We start from the raw sequence: 19,530 nt of genomic DNA on the forward strand, positions 1-19,530 counted from the left end.
TGCTATAGCTCTTCAAATTATTACCTTCTTTCGACAGCCTGAATAAAGTCACTGAATTCCCTAAATGGAGTTCCTTCACCCCATATTCCAAGACGGTTCATGTATGCCATATTTCTTGGCTCAGATGCACCTAGGAGAAGAACACACTTTGTACCAGTGCCAGTAAAAGCATACAGACATTTAATGTGAACCAAGTAGTACATACCTGTGGCACTAGCATAAACAACCCTAGCTTTTGGAAGTTTATTTTGAAGCTCCAGTACAGCCAGACCTGTTTTTGTCGGTTTTGATGAACCAACAGGACACAGATTCTTAGCTTTATGACACTCATCAAATACAATCTGAACCATAATTAAGGAAAAGGTTTGCTCCACTGATTTTTTTTTTTTTTTGTGAACTGAGAATTAAGAACAGAAAACAAGAAAGTCTACTAATTAGAGGTAGGTTCCAACAGTAAATTGCACTTTTTACTAGTCACATTTTACAATTAACACTTTAGGAAAAAAATTTATCCAGTATTTAATAGCACAATTACCCAAACTCTTCAGAATTGAATCCTTCAAAGCGTCATCAATACTCCCAGACAGCAACACTTAATATACTGGAGAAAGGGAATGTGTAAGCTTAAGATTCGTAAGTAACATTTTAATTGTGTTCTTTATAGAAAATGCAAAAGCTCATCTCTTGTACAAGAGTTGTGTGGTAACAATATTACAGTCGGAGATTGCCATGAAGTTTTTTGTAAGATTTCAAGTCTACTGTCAAAGCATGAATACAATTCATTACTGTGTGACAGTACTGTAAGAACAAATAGAAAAGTATCAGAAAATAAAAACACTGGATTGTCTTTAAGGATGTGTGCTCAAATAACAGCTTTGTTACAACCAACTCCAGATAAAGGATACAACTCCATCAAAGTCTTCACCACACCAGTGAAGAAGCTGCTTTAATCTGGTCTTGTATTTACCACCAGACTGACTTTCACCAATAAGAGAGGAATACGTGGCAAAAATGACACCCTTCTTCACACTTCCATTGTGTTTGGAAGAAATCTTCCCATACTTGAACTGCCATAGAGATAAGAAATAAATTATTCAAGGGCTTCCTCCTCAGAACCATCTACCAGATGACTAAGATGCTGGTGATCTTAACCTTACGGTTTGAATACTTTGAAACCCGTGGACCCTACATCACGCTTGGGTATATCTGGCTTTTGGGAAGTTGATTAAGAGGTTTTACAGCACTCTGCTTAAACATACACTTAAAGACTAGATCAGAGGCCTCAAAGATTAACAGCCAAGTTCTTCAACTTGCCGGTTTCCTTAACTTAAATGCAATTAACATTTTTGTTCCAATGCATTCCTTAAAGCTATTTAGAGAATGTATTTATGGCTGCTACTATAACCGACAATTTCTAGAAGCTTTACGGTATTTTAGAAATAAGCAAGAATACTAACTCAAAAGGAATTTTAAGTTCAGACAGTGAACTCCATCAGTAATCACACTTCACAATTTATGTAAGTGGCTAATCCTAAGCAGACAGCACAGAAAATAACTTCATGCGCTGCTGTCACTTTAATACATTCTGAGAAAGTCTATTATACAATAATTATACACAAAGCATACTACACAAAATCTGCACTTGTGGGGTAAAAATGAAAAGTGCTACAAAGTCCAAACGACTTAAGGATTATTTCAACTTCTAGAAGATACTCTACTAGTAGTATCAGTAGTGGTTTGAAGAATAACGTTTAAAAGTCTCATGCTAAGATTTAATCCTACAAGGGGCCTATTTACATGATTATCTTAAAGCACTGCATGGTTCTCACAAGATTAAGGCCTGTCAAACAAGACCTAGACAGCAGTTTTATTGAAATTAGTACATTCTTGCTCTTAAAACAGTTAACACGCACAACTTGTCACACAAGCGTACCTAAAGTTTTGCCTCAACTGTACATAGTAAAAAGTTTCCACACCTTGTTTAATGAATGAACCAAAATGTTTTTTGCTCCAATATCTCTCAAATCTCTTTCAGCATCGTATTTCAGATCATTCGACACGCTAAACCTGAAGATACAAAAAAGCATTTAAGTTACAGCAGTTCAAAAAGCAGTTGCTAAAACATTTCGCTGAAGAGATAACACTGAATTTAAGTGCTATAGTCACTACAGTGTCTGCTCTAACAAAGCCTTACACACTTACCAGACTGCTCTTTTTCTGCCTAACAAGTAATTTTCATAGATTATCCCAGCTATGGTCCTTCCTTTTCCTACACCAGCACCATCACCTATCAAGAATCCAGCTCTGTCTCCATTGGGCAGGAATGTTTCATGTTGCTGTAGGAGAAAACAAAAACTTGTACTCATTCTCCAGAACACATCACTGTGGATTGTCATAAACAAGCCAACATAAGAAACATCCTATCGGATGAGACCCATGGTCCACCCCATCAAACAGTTTCTGACTCCATGAAGAGGTTTTATTGAGGGAGAGCATACGAGCTTGACTGCTCTGCATGGTCCTGATCCCTGCCTCCTTCCCTCAGCACCTGGAACTAACACTGTTAGCAGCCATTAACAGATTTTTCTTTAAACCCTTTGATACAGTCACTGCTTACTGTGTAAAGATTCTCTTATTAGTTTCACCAAGCTCCCATTTGTGCCCATTTTGTGGAGTCTGATTAACAGTTCCACTGCCTTCTTGATTATGTAAATCTTTATTTTCATCCCCCTTTAGTCTTCCCTGTTTTCCAGTCTTAGGCCTAGCCTTTAAATCTCTTTTCAGGAAGCAACTTCTTCCTACGACCATTTTAGTTGTCCTCTAACCTTCACTACCTTCCTCATTTACAGGGAGCCGCATACCCGGTATCAAACATGCCCATTAAAGTTTTTAATACAGCAGTAAAACATGTACAAGAGATGTAACATCTAGCATACCTGGGCTGCATAAGTGATCGCTTCAAGTTGCAAAGCTGACAGCCAGCCGTTATCAATTGTTTCTTCTGATATCGATGTCTGGTACCACACATCAGGAGGAGTTACACTGGATAACGAGCTGGTTTCCACTACCGGGTCAGGATGGCGTAGACCAATTTTTACTGGTTGGGAAGGTAAGAGGAGGAAGGAAGAGGATGAAAACATCGTAAACAGATCCGCTGCTACAGAAGAGGATGGTTTATTTACTAAAACAAACTGCAGTTGACCACTGCAAAGGTTGAACTCAAGAAACAGATTTAATTGTTTACTTTAAGTTGTGTTAAACTATCAGGTACAAAGGAATACATCAACCTGAGTTTACATAACTGCAATTTTTAACTTTGTTTCTGTTCTAACCATCTTCCCCCAATTTTAATGAAGTTATATAACAAGCTCATTGTATAGAAAATTAAAAATATTTAAGTACTCGTTAAGCTTGAAACTGTCCTGAACTTTGCCTTCCCCCAAAAAATAGAGGCAGCCTCAAATGTCACAATCACAAAAGCAACATTCTTCTCACTATTTATACAGTGCTGTTTTTAAGTAGTACGAGAAGAGGAAAGATTTATAACAGACATGGTTTAATTACTGACAGATATATGTGACAATAAAAATTAACCATTTAGCTGCAAGCCCCACACAGTTTTTTTGCTTTACTTTTAGACCTGATCATCAAGTAACTAGTAAATAAAATTAGACCTTTTTGTCACTAATTACAATAAAGATAGGAAAGTAGAAAAGAGAGGAGATAGCAATTAACAGCTGTAAGAGATTTGCTTCATTTTTAGAAGAATAAAAAGTCAATTCTAAGAAATAAAAGTCAGGAACAATACAGGAAGACAGCACTTAGGGTAAACTTCACACTGAAAGACTCAAAATGGATTTTAAGGACAGTAGTGACCACTCAAACTTTTTATAAGACAAATTCCTCTGCTGAGGCAGAAAACTTAAAAGTAAAAATCCCGATTTCAGTTCAACTCTATTTATGAAACAGGCTCCGTTCAGTGAGCTCCTTTCCTATTAAAGGAAGGAACACTACCTTCCAAAACTAAGTGCTGTAGAAGAAAAAAATTCCAGGGAAAAAAACACCATAAATTCAGATTTTTTCTTCATTCAGATAGAAACCTATAGGACTTATGGTGTATGCTATTCACTCCTCTATAGGTACTAAAAGGTATCAAAACATTTCAGCATTTTAATGCAATTAAGCTTTAGGTCATACATTTTATTGGCATATACTCAGCGTAAGTTTCTGCATGCCCCATTTCTTCTTCATCTTCTTCCTCAGGTTCCTCCTCCTCTTTTACTGCTGGCACTTTCTAGAATAGAGGAATATCTGCATTAGAGTACTAATAACATGCTGTTTGACCATGTCCTGAAAATTAAACTGAGAAATGTAATGAACATTAACTTGCACTTGACTTTTCGTAGCACACGTAATAGAGCAGCTGGGCAAACTACAACAGGAGATGTACATCTCTTAGGCTCTGAAGAAATCTTCAAACACATCATGGAGCTTCCTCTCCCTTATAGAGGGAATCACTACTACAGCATTTTAAGTCCAAGCTATGACTTAAAGAAGACAACTAGTTAAAAACTTAACTTTCAGGTATTCCCATGAAGTCTCTTCTAGTTGCACATTCATTGCACAATTTCACACCTTCAGGGAACAGTTACGGTAGTTACCACAGTCATACCCAGTATTCTCCCAAACTTGACAGCTATCCATTTTTTTCTGTGATTTTGGTTAAAGTAAATATACTAATATTTTAAAACACTCTCTAGACAACAACTCACAATTAATATTTAATATTTCAAAGTTTGCCCAAAGAAAATTCTCTGTGCAAGCTACTGAGGAGCACTGTTAATCACAAACTTCAACCCAATTCCATCACTGAAGATTCTGAAGCTCTAAAACATGTTCAGGTGCGGTAAGCATTTATTAAAATTTAAGGCTATTGAATGATACTCTATTTACATCTTAAATCAAACCACCCAATGTCAGTCATGCTAGAGAAAGTCTCCTAGTTTTCTTGTTGCTAGTTACTCTGATACTTTAAAAGAAAAAGGTCTTAAAAACACAGAGCAAGTGAGGTGTTTTATCAGCTTTAACTGGATCACATCCTTTAGTGTCTACACAGTGAGGTCCTGTTAAAGATAACTTCAAGAAATTGTCATTTAGTATGCAGGCTTCCTGGTCTCACAGCTGTTAGTTTTAGTCATCCAACCAAGTACTCTTAGTGGAGAAGCAAGCCTTTTGAAGAAACAGATGCACTCAGTACAATTCTACCACAACAGGCAAATACAAGTAACCACCGAAACCAGTCACAATTGGCTGGGGCCGATAAATATAAACTCATTTAGCAGATTAACTATTTGTACTACTTACCATAGTAGGTGAAAAGCTTCTCATTTTAATATCATTTATCCATATTCTTGCTACCTCTTTTGTGGAAGCCTCCTTCTTCACTGCACCATTGCTTAGATCAGCTACAAAAAAAAAAGAAAAAACACCCGCTGTGTTTTACGGGAATTCCCTCTAAACACTGACTCAGATTTCAACACTTCTCTTCCAGTTCTTTAACAGAGAAGGACACCACTGTTCAGTAGGACACAGGTGCCTCATAATGCTATCAATATTTGTGTCCAAAAATAATGTGTCTGAGCACACAAGGAGTTAAGTCCCACTACTAATAATTTTCCATGCAATACCATCACATCTGACACAGGTGTGTATTAGTTTCAAAATAAAAAAGAAACCTTCACCAAATCTAGACATAATATTTAGAAGTACTCCACCTTGTGAACCTCTAAAGTTTAACAACAAACCAGAAAGCCCCGTGTTTCAACAGAAATGAACGTACCTGGTCTGGTGGCATTTACCACCTTAGGAACTACAATTACGTCTGAAAAAAAGAAAACCAACTTTGGTCTCAAATTGTTTAGAATTTATAACAGGATCCTTCAAAATGGAGTTTTACTAACTTGCTTGTCCTCACCCACATTCGGAATCAACAAGCAATAGGGCTCAGTACAGAATTAAAAGAAACTCATGCAAGGAAACATGTAAAACAATTAAAGGAGCTGTCAAGCTTCCATGAGGTTGATAGTCAATACATTTATTAGATTTCATGCAACTGACCCTAGAAAACAATTGCACAGAAAGCATTTGCCTCAGAGAGGCTGTACAAGTTTTCTTTTTTTTTTTTTTACAGTCTAGAACTTCTGCTGCCTGAGTTGTATGAAAAGACCACGCGCTTCCTTCCACAAGCTTCTCTGCCCCGAGTTTTCTACAAGTACTTCCCAATTTTTTCAAATTATTTTTTGAATAAGAACAAAAAAGGTCCAAAACCACAAGCACATAAATAAGACTAGAGATGTGGTTCTAGAAGTCATGTCTCCTGACTTGAGAAGATGCATACTCAACTACTTTCTGCAGCTGTGCCACTACACCACCTATTGGCTCTTGATAATTCCTCATTATTTACATGCTTCTGTGAGCTTTCGTTTAGTACAAAGAGGTAGGTCTGAGATCCTATAAACCTCCTTCCTGTTCTCCCTCACTGCTTTTCCTGCCTCCCACCCCTCAACTTCAGTTGGTTTCTCAAGTTCAGTTTTTGTTAACCACTTCAGAACAATGAGCAAGGAGGAATACTCTTGTTTCCATCTTAACAGATGGCTTCGTTTAGAGTGCATTCTACCTGCATATGGAAAAAAAAGGGGTACTTTCAACTCTGCCTATAAAAATTGGTAACATTTCAGAGACGATAATATAGTAACACAGAAGAAGCCTGTGCACCTCTCAGGAAAAGCAGCAATAGAGATATTTTCCAACTCAAGTAGCCTAATCTTACCTCATGCTAAACGCAGAACAATTCAAAAGAATGCATTTCATGCAATACTTTAGGCATCAAATTGCAATTTAAAAATACACATGCACACAGTTTTTCCCCTTTTATTTAAGCTAATCATGTAAATTAACTACATGTCAGAAAGAGCATACAAGAAAAGACTATGAAAGGTATCTCAAGGTGAAGATTTAGAGCGCGGTAACAAAATACTTCTGGCACATAACACCATCTTTAAGCGGTAACATGGAAGCAAACAGCAAGTTTTTAGCACTTTATCACTGCAGGTCTGATGCTTCCCATAAAATATACAGGGCTACCAAGATTCTCCTTTCTTGGGAGATACTTTAGAGAAACACAGTATGATAGGAGTACTACAGATCTGTTTTGGAAGATGCAAAAGAACAAGCCCATCTGTCACAGTTCCACAGCAAACATACAGCAGAACAAGAACTCTCACAGGCTCAAGACAGCTAAGCCATCAACTTCAGTAATGCCCACAAATTAATTTTACTAATTTGCCGGCTGCACTTTAAAACACGATCTTCACATGAGATTATTTGACTATTTATCCAAAACACTGTAATTATGAAGAAAGAAGAACACTCACTTGCTGCTGTTGCTACTGGTTGGGCAATGTTCGGAGGTGGCTTCAATTTCATTAGTTCATTAAGACTATTATTCTTCAGAAGATCTTTCAGCTGAATCTGGTCCTTCGAAGGTGCAGTGGTCAAGGCATTCCGTACTGCTGGTGCTGCAACTGAGGGTCGAGTAGTTGTGCTGGTCTGAATGATTTTTGCTACTGTAATAGTCTGCCTTGTGGTTGTAACAGGCGTTGTTTTTGTCATCACTATTGTAGTCCCCAAAGTTGGAAGCTGATTTATTTGATTCAGCACAAAGGTGGTGGTGGATGGTGGTTGCTAGCAACAAAGAACCAGGGAGATTTTTCAGATGGCAGTGAAAAAAGCAGACTATTAGCCCTTCAGCTAGAGCACAAGAGTCACCGTTTAAGAACTCTTAATAAGAATTGCCTTGTGGTATAACAGTCTGAGCACAAAGTGTCTTTCAAAACATTTATCACTACATTGCTGTACATGTTCTCGCATTTTTTTAAAGGTAAGGGAAAGTAAATAAATAGAATGAAGGATTAAACATCTAGGCACAAAACTTCTACAGGTATAGAAACTCTAAACTGAAGAGATTTTCCAACATACAATCTCCACAGTTGTGAAAGTAACTTGGATTACTTCAAGTACTTGGTGCAACCTTTCAGACACACTGCATGCTGCAGGTCTGCCTTTTATATTCTCCCTTCAGGTGCAACTACCACACTTGTGCTCAGATCTACCGGCAGTTACAAAAGGTGACGCATAGTTCAGGTACAGGATTCAAGTTCCCAAAGCTTTCATATAGCCAGAATATGCACACAGGGGAAATAAAAGGCACTCTGGACACCCCAAAATGTTTTTCTGCATGCTGCTTGTCCTCTTTGGTGCTCCTTGTCATGAAAATCCTATCAACCCATGCGTCTGTTCAGCTTCCACAGGCTCAAAATACAAAGTACTGAGATGATGGCTAACTAGCACATTACAGTCCCCCCTCTTTTGTGACATTTTACGCACGCACACAGACCTAAAATTCTTACCCGAACATTTAATAAGGCTGGAGTTGATACAGTCTCTGGTTCTTGTTTCACAGCAGCTGTGGCCTCAGCTTCCAAGCCTAGCTCTAATGCACTAAGTGGCACTGACTGCAGAGGGAAGAAAGAAAGTATCACTTGGTACTCAGATTAGCAGGAAATCAAATTCAAGTCCAAACACCCACCCACAAAATGAAAGTTAATGGGGAAGCCCTTAACTGAGCTTATTAACAAAGGCTGCACTGAAAACAAAGATCATCAAGTGGTTATTTCCATCCAGAAAAGTTGAACACCATTAGTTAACTGCAGACACAATGTTATTAGGTTCGTGATGTCACGGACGTTTTATAGGAAGCAGCCACAGTCCAGTGATATGAAGAGTTTGCGCATTTTAAGGGAGAGCAAGAAGTCTCCAGTAATGCAAAGAGTTCTCTATGGACACATGACAGTACATCCCCATTTAACATAACGAAACCAGGCAAGTTAAATATATGACTATACTGACCTAAATAGTGTGTTTCAGATTGCATTAGTATGAAGTTTAAAATGAACCAACAAGTCATTTTCCAATCTCAGCACTATGAAGCAATAAATTTATGAGAATTCCACATTCTTTGAACATTTGCTGTGGACCCTCCCTCCTCTCCCCATACACCAAGTACAAGCTCTTATGTCCTCTAGCAAACAACAATGTTCTTGTTTTAACCTGCTGAACAGCTGGAGTCGGAGCTGGATTTGCAAGAACCACGTCCGGAGAGTCAATATCAAATAGATCATTTGGACTGATTCCACTCTCACTCAAAGCAGCAAGCAACAGATCTTGTCCTGGCTCCACCATCTCTAAAAAATTAAGATCATAAATACAAGTTACATTTAATTGAGACTTAGCGTGCATGCGCGCACACATTTCAAGTTTCCTTTCCTAGATTTAAGAACGCGTGCAGTGCAGTCACCCTCATACATAGTTTCACTTTCTGTATTTGTTCCGGCTCTTTTGTTCATTTAAAAAATAATCTACACATCTTTTCAATATGCCCAAACTTCTAAGTAGGTAGGAAAACGTTTGCTACAAAGAATGCTATGACACTCATAAACTTACAGAAAAAAAGATGGCCTTTGTCTTCATCACACTACATTTTTAAGCATTACAAGAAATATCAAGAGGCAGAAGTGGTGAAACTATCATGCTAATGATGTGTCTCTGTCAGAGAAGCACAATTAAAATTCATTTAGTTTATCTTGTAACAACAATTTAGCGATAAAAAGCTTGTAAGGAAAGCTTTTATTTCTTGCGTACCGTTTCATTAGGTAGTAATTCATTCATGGGAGAAATTCTGTTTTGCATAGTGGGAAGAAGAAATGTTCCATATTGTAGGATGTTAGCTACACATTAAATAGGGCACCAGCATCAGGTCACAGGCTCCTTCACGTGTAGGAGAAGCAAAATTAATTCCAAAAAGCTATGCTAGGCAGTGTACAAACTTCTGAAAAAGCCAAATGCTGTTCAAGACAGATGTGTTTTGCTCTCCTAAGGAAGCCCATTTGCCCTAGACCTAAGAGAAAAACTGAACTTCACTTGCTACCTCAGTTGTTGCTTACATATTCCGAAATACACCTTAAGCAGAAATTCGTTTCACTTGCTTTCCACACCAGCACTACCACCCATTGGTAACAAACCAGAAAACTAACAAAGCTGAACACATCCTCTGAAGCAGATAAGAACACAAGAACATTTGCCATTTCAGACACATTCACAGACGAAGCAGCATTCACTTATCCTCTGCGTGTACACTAAGCCACAGCCAGCTGGTCGGTCACACACACTACCTAGCACGTTTGGCAGAACAGGTAATTCTTGTAGTAAATAAAGCCTCGGGCATTTAATTCTTGTTCTTCCTAGCTCTAGTATGCCCAATAATAGGGAGAGACCTTCTAGTGGACCAACTCTCAGACGGTGGCACCACAGCTGAAGGAGTAGATGTACGGTACAGGGACAAGGGGAAGGGGTACTCCCAAGCCTCAAAGACTGTTCTGTCCAGAAGAATACCAAAGCAACAAAATCATCGGTGGAACTGCTACTAACCCAGAGCGATCCCATTAAAGGCCATTTGCTATGTCAGAACTATACTCTGACCTTTTTTTCCCCAAGAAAAATAAGGCACTGGAGGTGATCAGCTAAGTCGGCAGAACGGCCTACTTTGTAGTTTATTGGCACGGCAGATCTGAAGATAGCGAGCAGACAAGTTACGTGTCAGCTCCTTCAGAGGACGTCACCTCCCACGAGTCCGTCTCCTGGAGCCCTGAATGGGTCAATAAAAATGAGTAAGAGCAGACTGCTGGCTTTACCTTTCGGAAGTATTAAGCCCCCTATCTCAGAAAAGGGGTCTATAAATGCATACACCCATTTAAATGGGAAGGAGAAATCTAATTGTCATCAGGCTAAAATACTGACAGCGATCATTTTGTTTAAAGGCTCGCAGCATTGCTCCCTGATTATAAACTGGTGGGAGGAGAAGGATGAAGCCTGCAAAATGGAAGTTTTGGCTTCTCGATCCTTTTGGTCTTTGGAACTTCAGCCACTGCAGGTGAGTTTGTACAGTGGGGGGAATTAACCCTGGGCACTCCTTCAAACTGGCGGCCCTGAAACACTTCACAATTGTAACTTTGCAGCTTTCATTTGGGAAGAAGCAGGCGCTCTTCTGTACAGCGTGAACACCTTTGCTCAACACAATCAAACAGGAACATCTAAACGTACAAAAAGAGTGACAGTTAGGTCATTGTTCAGCCTGCACGTAGCTTTGCTCGAGCCATCTCTAGAAGGACGTATGGCTAGAGCCCAGCTGAGAGATCCGTATGCCCCTCCTATGCCTCTTCATACAGAACAGGGGCATGGGATAACAGAAGCTTGGGGCTGTTTACTTAAGTATTCTTTTGTCCTAGTTCTCTTTAAGATTACTTCTAGTCTAGTACTGTAATACAAGGCAAGGACTTCCTATGAAATCACGACTCAAACCAAGGCTAGGAAAAATAACAGCACCACACACACAAGCACATCTTCCCCAACCACTCTAAAATGGTGCCACAACCTATCAAGTCTATTTAAGGTCAAATTTATTGTAACAATTACACTGAACACTTCATTTTTAACCCTTAAAAATACAATGGCTTGGATACTTGGATCGGTGTGAGTTCCAAAAATCAGTCACAGAAGTAATTTGTTAATTGCTTACTTCAAAGTTTCTGCGAGATGAGCAGCAATAAAAACCAGCCTAGCAATTCCTAGAATTCCAGAGTGCATATGTTCAGCTCCGAACCCCCACTTTCCTACCAGAGCTGTCTTCATACGAGAAATCCCCCAGCTGTATTCCTCCCATGCTAACTCCTATTTTAACAGTCTTAAAAATTAGCTTTGGCTGGGCTGTTAGCAACCGTTAAGAGAAACAACAGCAATTGTTTACTTGTCTGTCAGACAGCTTAGACAATGAAAGTTTGACTAACTAGTTTCATTTATTTTGTTTCTGGATGGTGGGAACAAAGCTGCATTGTTTGAAACTAGAACAAAAGGAATTCTGAACTTCTAGAATTTTTACATTAAAAGCCCTGAATACTTGGCACCAGTTTTAGATTTTGTGAACCTTCCAAGTGCCACCGCGCTGCCACCCCCCTTTTCTCCTATGTAGTTTTAGATTAGTAAGGAAGAGAAGATTAAAAAAAATACATAGGAAAAGCTGCATCTTGATAGCTTGTTTTTTTTTTGTGACATACACTAGTCAAGCCTAAAACGTTATCAGGCTGGAACAGCCCCGTAATCTTGCAAGGTAGGAGGCTTCCTAGTTAACATAAGTGAAAGCAACTTTATCATGCTCTGCAGCTCAGCTTTGGCAATACTATATAAGGACCTGTTTGCCACATCTTAAAAAACTCCAAAAGAAAATATTTATAAAAAAAAAAGTTGTGAATATTACAAGCTGTTCCCTGAGCATTTCACCAGTTGAAGAACCGTTCTGAGCATGCAGAATCTTGCAGACAAGGTTGTCTATGTTTAGTCAGGCTGTCCAGTGTCACAGAGCAAGAACCAACCTGTTAGATAAAAACTAAAAATATGGATTTATAAAATTTCAACAGTAGTGTCCCAGCTATTCTTTGCATTAGAAAAGAATACAACCTGCTGCCATTTCAAGAGGGCCGATGAAAATTCACCAAATGTTTTTGGAAGGTGCTATGCTGCTGAAGAACACGGCCTGAAACTTTGATAAAACGACAGTTTCCCTACCACTGTGCATTATGTACATAATTCCTGATTTAAAGAAACAAAACCAGAATGCCATGTTTAATATTACGACATGTATCCATGCCAACCTGGCTCTCTCCCTCCCTCCATTTTAGCTTTGTTAGAAAGACAGAAAACAAAAAAAAAATCTAAAGCACATGGTAAGCAACCTGCTCTCCATTTCCATTTCCCCCAAGAGGAGTAGGGTAGAACCTGAAACCATGAAAAGGTTTCATTCCTACATCTGTCAGCTACACGTCGTAGCACTGTATAGGTTAAGAACCTATAAAAGGCACTGAACTACAGTATCACAACTTAGCCTGAAGTTACCATCACAGTCAGCTAGGGAAGCTCTTACCAAACCCTTCAGACAGCCGGCCTCTGGCATGCCCAACCTGCAAACTCGGTTTTAATGCTCAGCCTGCGACACTACCACAGTTAAGCAACTAGTTCTCCTTTTATTAGGAGGAGCTTTCTGAGGAACACACGTCACTTAAGCTATATTGGAAGCCATGTGAGAGGTATCATGCAAATCGTGATGCAGCACAGAAAGGCAGATGTGTACCCCAGCTGCCTGACCTGTGCACTACTGGCAGCAGAAACGTTTCACAATCCCATGGCCTCGCACAAGAGATGTGTGAGGGCTGTTAACTCCCACTCCCACTGAACAGGGTTCGCTGGATATCCGCATGCATTCTGTTCATCCCAGCTTCTGCCTCTAGAAAGTAGCCTGGGTAACAACAACAGAAACGGAAACAAAAAAAACCTGACCTCAAACCCCATCCCTTCTGTTCCTTTCCAGTCACCACCCAATCAAGGAGTACAAGGCAATTACCAAACTCACCCATGCTTACACGCTTTAACCTCACAACTACTGGTTAACATCGCAGCTAAATGTACAAAGTTATCTTTAGATTTCTGTGAAAATGGATCCAGTCCTGTAAATACCCCGCCAGTTGTGCAAACACCACTTCTCTCTCCAAAGAGAAACTTAGGACACGAGGCACAGCTCAGGACACCATACGGTGAGATTCAACCCTGCCCTAAAGCTCTCCCCCAGCTGCCTTCTGAATTTTACAGCGGGCAGGACGTACAGAATGAAGATGGGAAATACAGCTTTTTTTCCTTAATATTAGAAGGCTAAACAACGCAACGATTTGGTGCAAAATCAGCTTCCAGACTAAATGTATGGAGGTTGAGTTAGCCGATAGGAAAGGTTTTTAAGAACTAACAACCCAGAAGAGATGATCACGGCACCTGAACACCAGAACCCTTCCTCAGTTTTGCTGTGGGAGTCAGTTCCAGGTGTAACCCAAGGCACGAGCTCCCAGAGCAGCCATCAACCAGTTCTGACGCCAAAGGACGTGTCTGGACAGTAAGACAAACTGCCCACATTTTATTTTTAAAGACTAAAATCACATTCAAATATAACAGCACGCCAGCAAGAAAGAAAGATAACAGAAACAAATCTGAATGTCACGCTGTTACACAACTCCTACCATAGTAAATTATTTCCTTGACATCATCACCAAGTTCTTCAATTTAAGAAACTTGCAGAATATCCACGTATTTTCACTCGCTACTTTAATCCAGACAATTTATGTACATCAAAGGCAAACAGTCTATTGCTGAGTTAATTCTTAACTAGAGGTTTTGTGCTTTTGTGTAAGAAATCGTCGTTCGTTCATGCTAATAAGATAACAGATTAAATGGTTTTTACGTGTAAGGCACTAACCTAACCTTCAGCAGGCACCGAAGACCAACAACCACGCCGCAAGCACCTAGAGAAAGAGCTCCGTGCTCCTCGTTTCTCCCCTCCAACAAAGCACGGAACCCGGCCAGCTAAAAACACCGGCGGGACGAACGAGAGGGAGCCCTGCGAGGCCTCTGCCCCTCGGCCCGGCAGGGACGCGGGGGCCGCTCCCCCTGGCAACCCGGGGGCGAGGCGCGGCGGCCCCGCAGGCGGCCGGGGGGAGCCGGGGGGGAGCCGCCGCCACGTGGGGCGGACAAAAACTTCCGGGTTGGGCCCGGAGCGGCTGCGTAACCCCGGTACCGGAGGCTGCTTCGGCTGTGTAATGCCAGTACCGGGGGCTGCCCCGGTGCGCGGCGCCCCCCCACCCCCACCCCCGCACGCCGAGGAGGGGGGAAAGGGCACAGGGCGGCACCGCGGGGCACCGGGAATCCCCCCCCCGCGGGCAGCACGGCGGCCACGCAGCCCTGAGGCGAGCGGCGGGGACCGAGCACAAAAGGCCAGGGGGAGCCGCTGCGGGGAGGCCGGGACCGAAAGGAGAGGCCGGGGGCCGAGGGGAGGCCGCCCGCCCCCGCGCCGCCCCGCTCCTCACAGCCCCCGGGGGCTTCGCCGCCCGCCCGCCCGCCCGCCCTCCCGCGGCACAGCCCGGCCCCCGCCCCGCTCCCAACCGCTCCCAACCGCCCCTCGGCAAGGCCCGGCCCGCGCCCGTGCGCCGAGGCAGGCCCGGGGCCCGCCGCCACCCCCGGCCCCTTCCCTCCCGGAGCCCCCCCAAGGCCCCGCTGAGGCGCTGAGGGAGCCCCGGGGAACGGCCCCGCCTCGCTGGGAGCGCCCCGAGGGGGCCACGGGGAGCGGCGCGGGGCTCACTCACTCGCTCGCGTTTCGCTCCCGGTCCCGCCGCGGCCGCTCCCCGCAGTGCCCGCCGCCGGCCCCGCCGCTCTCTAACTGCCGGCCGCCATCTTGGCCCTCCCTCCCCTCTCACAGGGGAGGGGAGGCCGGAGGGGAGGGGGAAGGGGGGGGAGGGCCGCCCGCCGCGCCGCCCCACGTGACCGCCGCCGCGCGCCGCCCCCACGTGACGCCAGGCGCTGCCCGCCGCTGGCGCGCGCTCGGCGAGCACGTGACCCGCTTCCCCCTCCCCTCCTCCTCCTCCTCCTCGCCCCCCCCCCCCACGCCAAGGCCGCGCGTGCGTCACGTGACCGCCTGGCGCCGCCGCCGCCGCCTCGCGCCCCTCCCCCCGCCCCCGCCGGGAGTTTTGGCGCGGCTCGCGCTCGGCCATCACGTGACGCGCCGCTCCTCTTCCCGCCCCGGCCGGGCGGCGGGGGAAGGTGGCCGGACCCCGGGAGGGGGAAAAATAAAAATTAAAATTAAAAAAATAAATAAAAAAAAAACGGCGAGCGGATCCCGCGTTCTGAAAAACCGCCGGGCCCAGCCCCGGGGCGGCGACCGGACCCGGGAGGGGCCGGGCCAGGCCCGGTTCCCGGGGGTGGGGGAGGGGAAGGCGGAGGCGAGCTGCTGCAGGCGGTCACGTGATCCCGGCGCCTCCAAGATGGCGGCCGCGGCGGGGACGCGAGAAGCGACGCTCTCGCGAGACCCGCCTCGCGCGGGGCATCATGGGAAGGGAAAAAAAAGTGCCTCGGGCAGCGCGGAGGAGTGGGCGCAGTGCGCAAGCGCGGCTGCAGGGCGGGGGAGGGGGTGTTGCTCATGCGTATGCGCGCTGCTGAGGCAACCGGGTTGTGCTTGTGCGCATGCGCCCTGCTGAAGCGCAGCTGGGGGGGTACTGTGCTCAGGCGCATGCGCAGTGCTGAGGCGGCACCTGAGGCGGCGGAGCGGGGCTGGTCCTGAGGAGAAGTCATGGGGGGGCGGGGGGCTCGGCCCCGGCCCGCCGCCATCCGCGGGGCTGTCCGGGGGTCCGCGGAGCCGTCCGGGGGTCTACAGGGCCTGGGCACGCTCCTGCGCCCCCCCGCAGCAGGGATCGCCCCGTTCCCGCCGCTCCCCTGACAGGAGCTGCCCGGCCCCCTGAGAAGAATGCGGGCGAGGCCGGCCTGGGGGCGCCCCCCGGCCGTGCCCCCACACGGCTCGGCCCTGACGGGTGTGCCGCACGGTGTGGAAGTGGCTGCCGCAAAGACCTGGCTGCTTGAGAGCCCGCCAGCTGCACGGGCTGGCTCCACATCTGGAGAGCTTTGTGCCACTGCAGGCCCTCAGACTCGATTTTCCGCTAAAAAGAAGTCTTCTGTCAAAAAATTTACCCATTTGTGTAAGAATGCAACCATTTCGAAGGATTTTAACAAAGTTGAAGCAGGCATAAAACGTGGGCGGTCGTGAAATCTGCTTAAAATGTTAAGTACTGCTTCAATTTTATCCAAGTCCACCCCTTCTTTTTATTACAAAAAAAAAAAAAAAAAAGGCAATAAAAGTTAGACAAAGCAATTTAAGTAATTTAGATTAATCAGTGATGCTTCAGTCACTAAATGGAGGAAAAGATGACAGACATCTGGCCGGAGATGAGAACAATTTAAATGGCAACCTCACATCTCGACTGTTGCCCTCTACATACCTCAAGTAAAGGCACAAAGGAGTACAGGTCACGTGCCGCGTATTTAATGCCAAATGCATCTGTACAGCGCCACACAATCACGACAAGAAAGTGACATTTTTGATGTCTTGAGTTGAAAAGAGGCCCAGGAGCAGAGTTTATGATCATCCTCGACTCGGAGGTGAGTAACCCGCTGGTGGCAATGCCACTCCCTGCTCACATGTAATAACCACATGGAGAGCTGGCTGCAGCACTATTTCCCCGTGACCTGAAATACGAATTAAGTATGTCACTGAATGCACATTTTGGTTAGGAAAATTATTTTTTACCACTGGGTAGATGCTATTCTGAATGTATTTTTATAATCAGGGAAATGTAATTGATGCTTACTGACATTTTACTATACGACTTTGTAAAATGACATTGCTTAGCGTAGCACTCAGCAGTTTCCCTCAAGGCATTTATTTTTACTTGCTTTCCAAGGGAGAGGTACAGTGGCTGAAACACCAAATTGTCAGCATTTCATCTCGTAGAGAAGTAATCTGCGTAAATGTTGTGATGCTTCATTGCAAATTTGACAGGTGGGAAAGTGAGACGTGCAGCAATCACTCGTGCTCAGTTGGAAATTCTTAACCAGCACGTCTTTGCGGTGTATCTGAAAGAAATTGAACTTTCACATTCAGAGGCAACCAAAAAAAATAAGATTTTTAAGAAACAAGTTGAAGTGTTAATGGAGACTGGATGTATTTACTCGAGATTTTCTTTCCTTTCTGAGCAAACCCAGCGCCTTGCTCGTTATTTCTCTTGCTGTCCATTTCACGTTTTGCTGTCAGAAGGCAGTGCTCCAAGGAGCTGCTCCGACGCTCCCTGGGAGATGAGATTTGGGTCACTGGGTTTCACAGCTGGTGCGAGGAGGAGCCCCGCTGCTCTCTCTGGAGCACTCGGCAGGCCAACGCTGTGCGCCCTGAGTCACGGTGACTGGCACTGGCGGCAGGCACATCCTCCGTGGGCCGCGGGCCGATAACGCTGGAACTTCCCCTCGGCATCGGCTTTTTGGCCACAGCTCCCCAAGAAGCGCTGACATGGGGAAGCCAGCCGGTTTTGTGGGCTCACAGCGTGATCTCTCCGTGCTGCAGAGGAGGCCAGCTGGGGATGACGCTGTTGTCTTTGTTGCTGTAGAGATGAGAATTATTTAGCGGGCTTTGCCCTCTAGTGGCGGCCAGGACAGCTTCGATGCACGCACTCAGTTGCTTTGTTTATTATACATACATAAAATATTAAGAAATATCTGAGATTAAAAAAAAAAAAAAAAAACAAGGAGCAAAGCTATAGGGAAGGTATTTCCAGAGCTCCCTCAGGATACTGCGAATACAATTCCCAAGTTTCTGCAGGAAGGGAATCATCATCAACAATTTATGCGGGATTTTTTCCCCGTGACATAGTAGTTATATCAAAAGCACAGCGTGAATTGGGGTGGAAAAATCAGCCCAGATTCTGCCAAGAGCTCCAGCGCTTCTCTGTGCGTGTCGTAGCGGGGCTGCCCGAGGACACAACACCCAGATGATGTCAGCTGGCGGCAGCCCCGCGTGTGCCAGCGCTTACAGAATGCTCCGCGTTGGGGTCACCTCTCTGTAAAAGAGACAGGGAGGTGATGGGGAGGGCGCAGAGCTGGGCTTCTGCCTTTTCTCAAAGCACCTGGGCACCTCCCGAAGTTCACAGTTTGGTTTTTAACTCCTGTTGGTAAGGAGAGGGGTAGTTTTCACTGGTACCGACATCTTGAACTGGTTGACAAAGCCACGTGCGGGATGCACAGGAGGACAAGTGGCTGCTGCTAAGGTGTCGGTGGGCAACCACTCGCCACGGTGGAGGCACCAGGGGTCGCCTGGCTGTCGGTCCGTGCCCCGGGCATGCCGGTAGCTGTTGTTAGAGGAGCCCTGTGAGGGATAACGGAGACAGCAGAGCCTGGCGGCGCATTGCTGCTCGGTGGTACTGCTCTGCTTAAGGACACCAAGGAGGCCGTGCATAGCAGCTTCCTGACTTCATGCGGACAACACAGAGAAGTGTTCAGCCTTCCGTTGGTGCGTGCCGCCGTGCCGCGCTGCCGGTTCCCCTTCACACCGATAGCGGCCGGTTCCGCCCCCTCGCGTCCCGGGTTTTATTCCTAGTTCCGTATTCATATCGGTGATTTCCCAGAATTGAACCGCACATGCTTCAGGCTGGGAGCAGGGCGCTCACGGCCCTGCAGGCACTTCCGGCAGCTGGGGCGGCCCCGCCGTTTCCCGCTGGTTTTATCTCGGTGCCCTTGGGCCGCGCCCGGTGCAGGTCCGGGGGGGGGGGGGATCCGACCCCGGGAGTGCCCTCCCCGCCCCCACCCACGTGGCGCATCCCCGCGTCTTTGGGGGCGGTCCTCCGCGCTCCGCCAATCAGCGCGCCCGTTGCCCTTCGCGTGGGCCAATGAGCGCCCGCGGAACGCGCGTTTAAACGCCGTTCCCGGGAGCTTGCCCCGGCTCCGTTTGAC

At 45.2% G+C, this 19,530-nt stretch overlaps 1 protein-coding gene across 3 annotated transcripts in view; it reads right to left on the minus strand.

Moving 5' to 3' along the window:
• The window catches only part of SBNO1 (strawberry notch homolog 1), a 30,633-nt gene extending 15,158 nt beyond the window's left edge, over positions 1-15,475 (minus strand). Inside the window, exons 1-13 of one of the 3 annotated variants that reach the window (XM_035340506.1) lie at positions 15,351-15,475; positions 9,169-9,302; positions 8,469-8,573; positions 7,434-7,743; positions 5,840-5,881; positions 5,365-5,465; positions 4,198-4,294; positions 2,937-3,097; positions 2,203-2,336; positions 1,977-2,067; positions 906-1,067; positions 206-341; positions 25-130 (exon numbers count right to left, since the gene is read on the minus strand). In XM_035340506.1, coding sequence (XP_035196397.1) covers positions 25-130; positions 206-341; positions 906-1,067; positions 1,977-2,067; positions 2,203-2,336; positions 2,937-3,097; positions 4,198-4,294; positions 5,365-5,465; positions 5,840-5,881; positions 7,434-7,743; positions 8,469-8,573; positions 9,169-9,300 — 1,577 coding nt within the window. In that variant the 5' untranslated portion in view covers positions 9,301-9,302; positions 15,351-15,475. Of the gene's footprint in view, positions 1-24; positions 131-205; positions 342-905; positions 1,068-1,976; positions 2,068-2,202; positions 2,337-2,936; positions 3,098-4,197; positions 4,295-5,364; positions 5,466-5,839; positions 5,882-7,433; positions 7,744-8,468; positions 8,574-9,168; positions 9,303-14,467; positions 14,602-15,350 lie in introns of those variants that run through there. The other 2 variants (XM_035340507.1, XM_035340508.1) reach the window with 2 other exon arrangements.
• Positions 15,476-19,530: the final 4,055 nt, after the last annotated feature.

Source organism: Oxyura jamaicensis, chromosome 15 (assembly GCF_011077185.1).
Source record: "Oxyura jamaicensis isolate SHBP4307 breed ruddy duck chromosome 15, BPBGC_Ojam_1.0, whole genome shotgun sequence".
Classification (NCBI taxonomy): Eukaryota; Metazoa; Chordata; class Aves; order Anseriformes; family Anatidae; genus Oxyura; species Oxyura jamaicensis.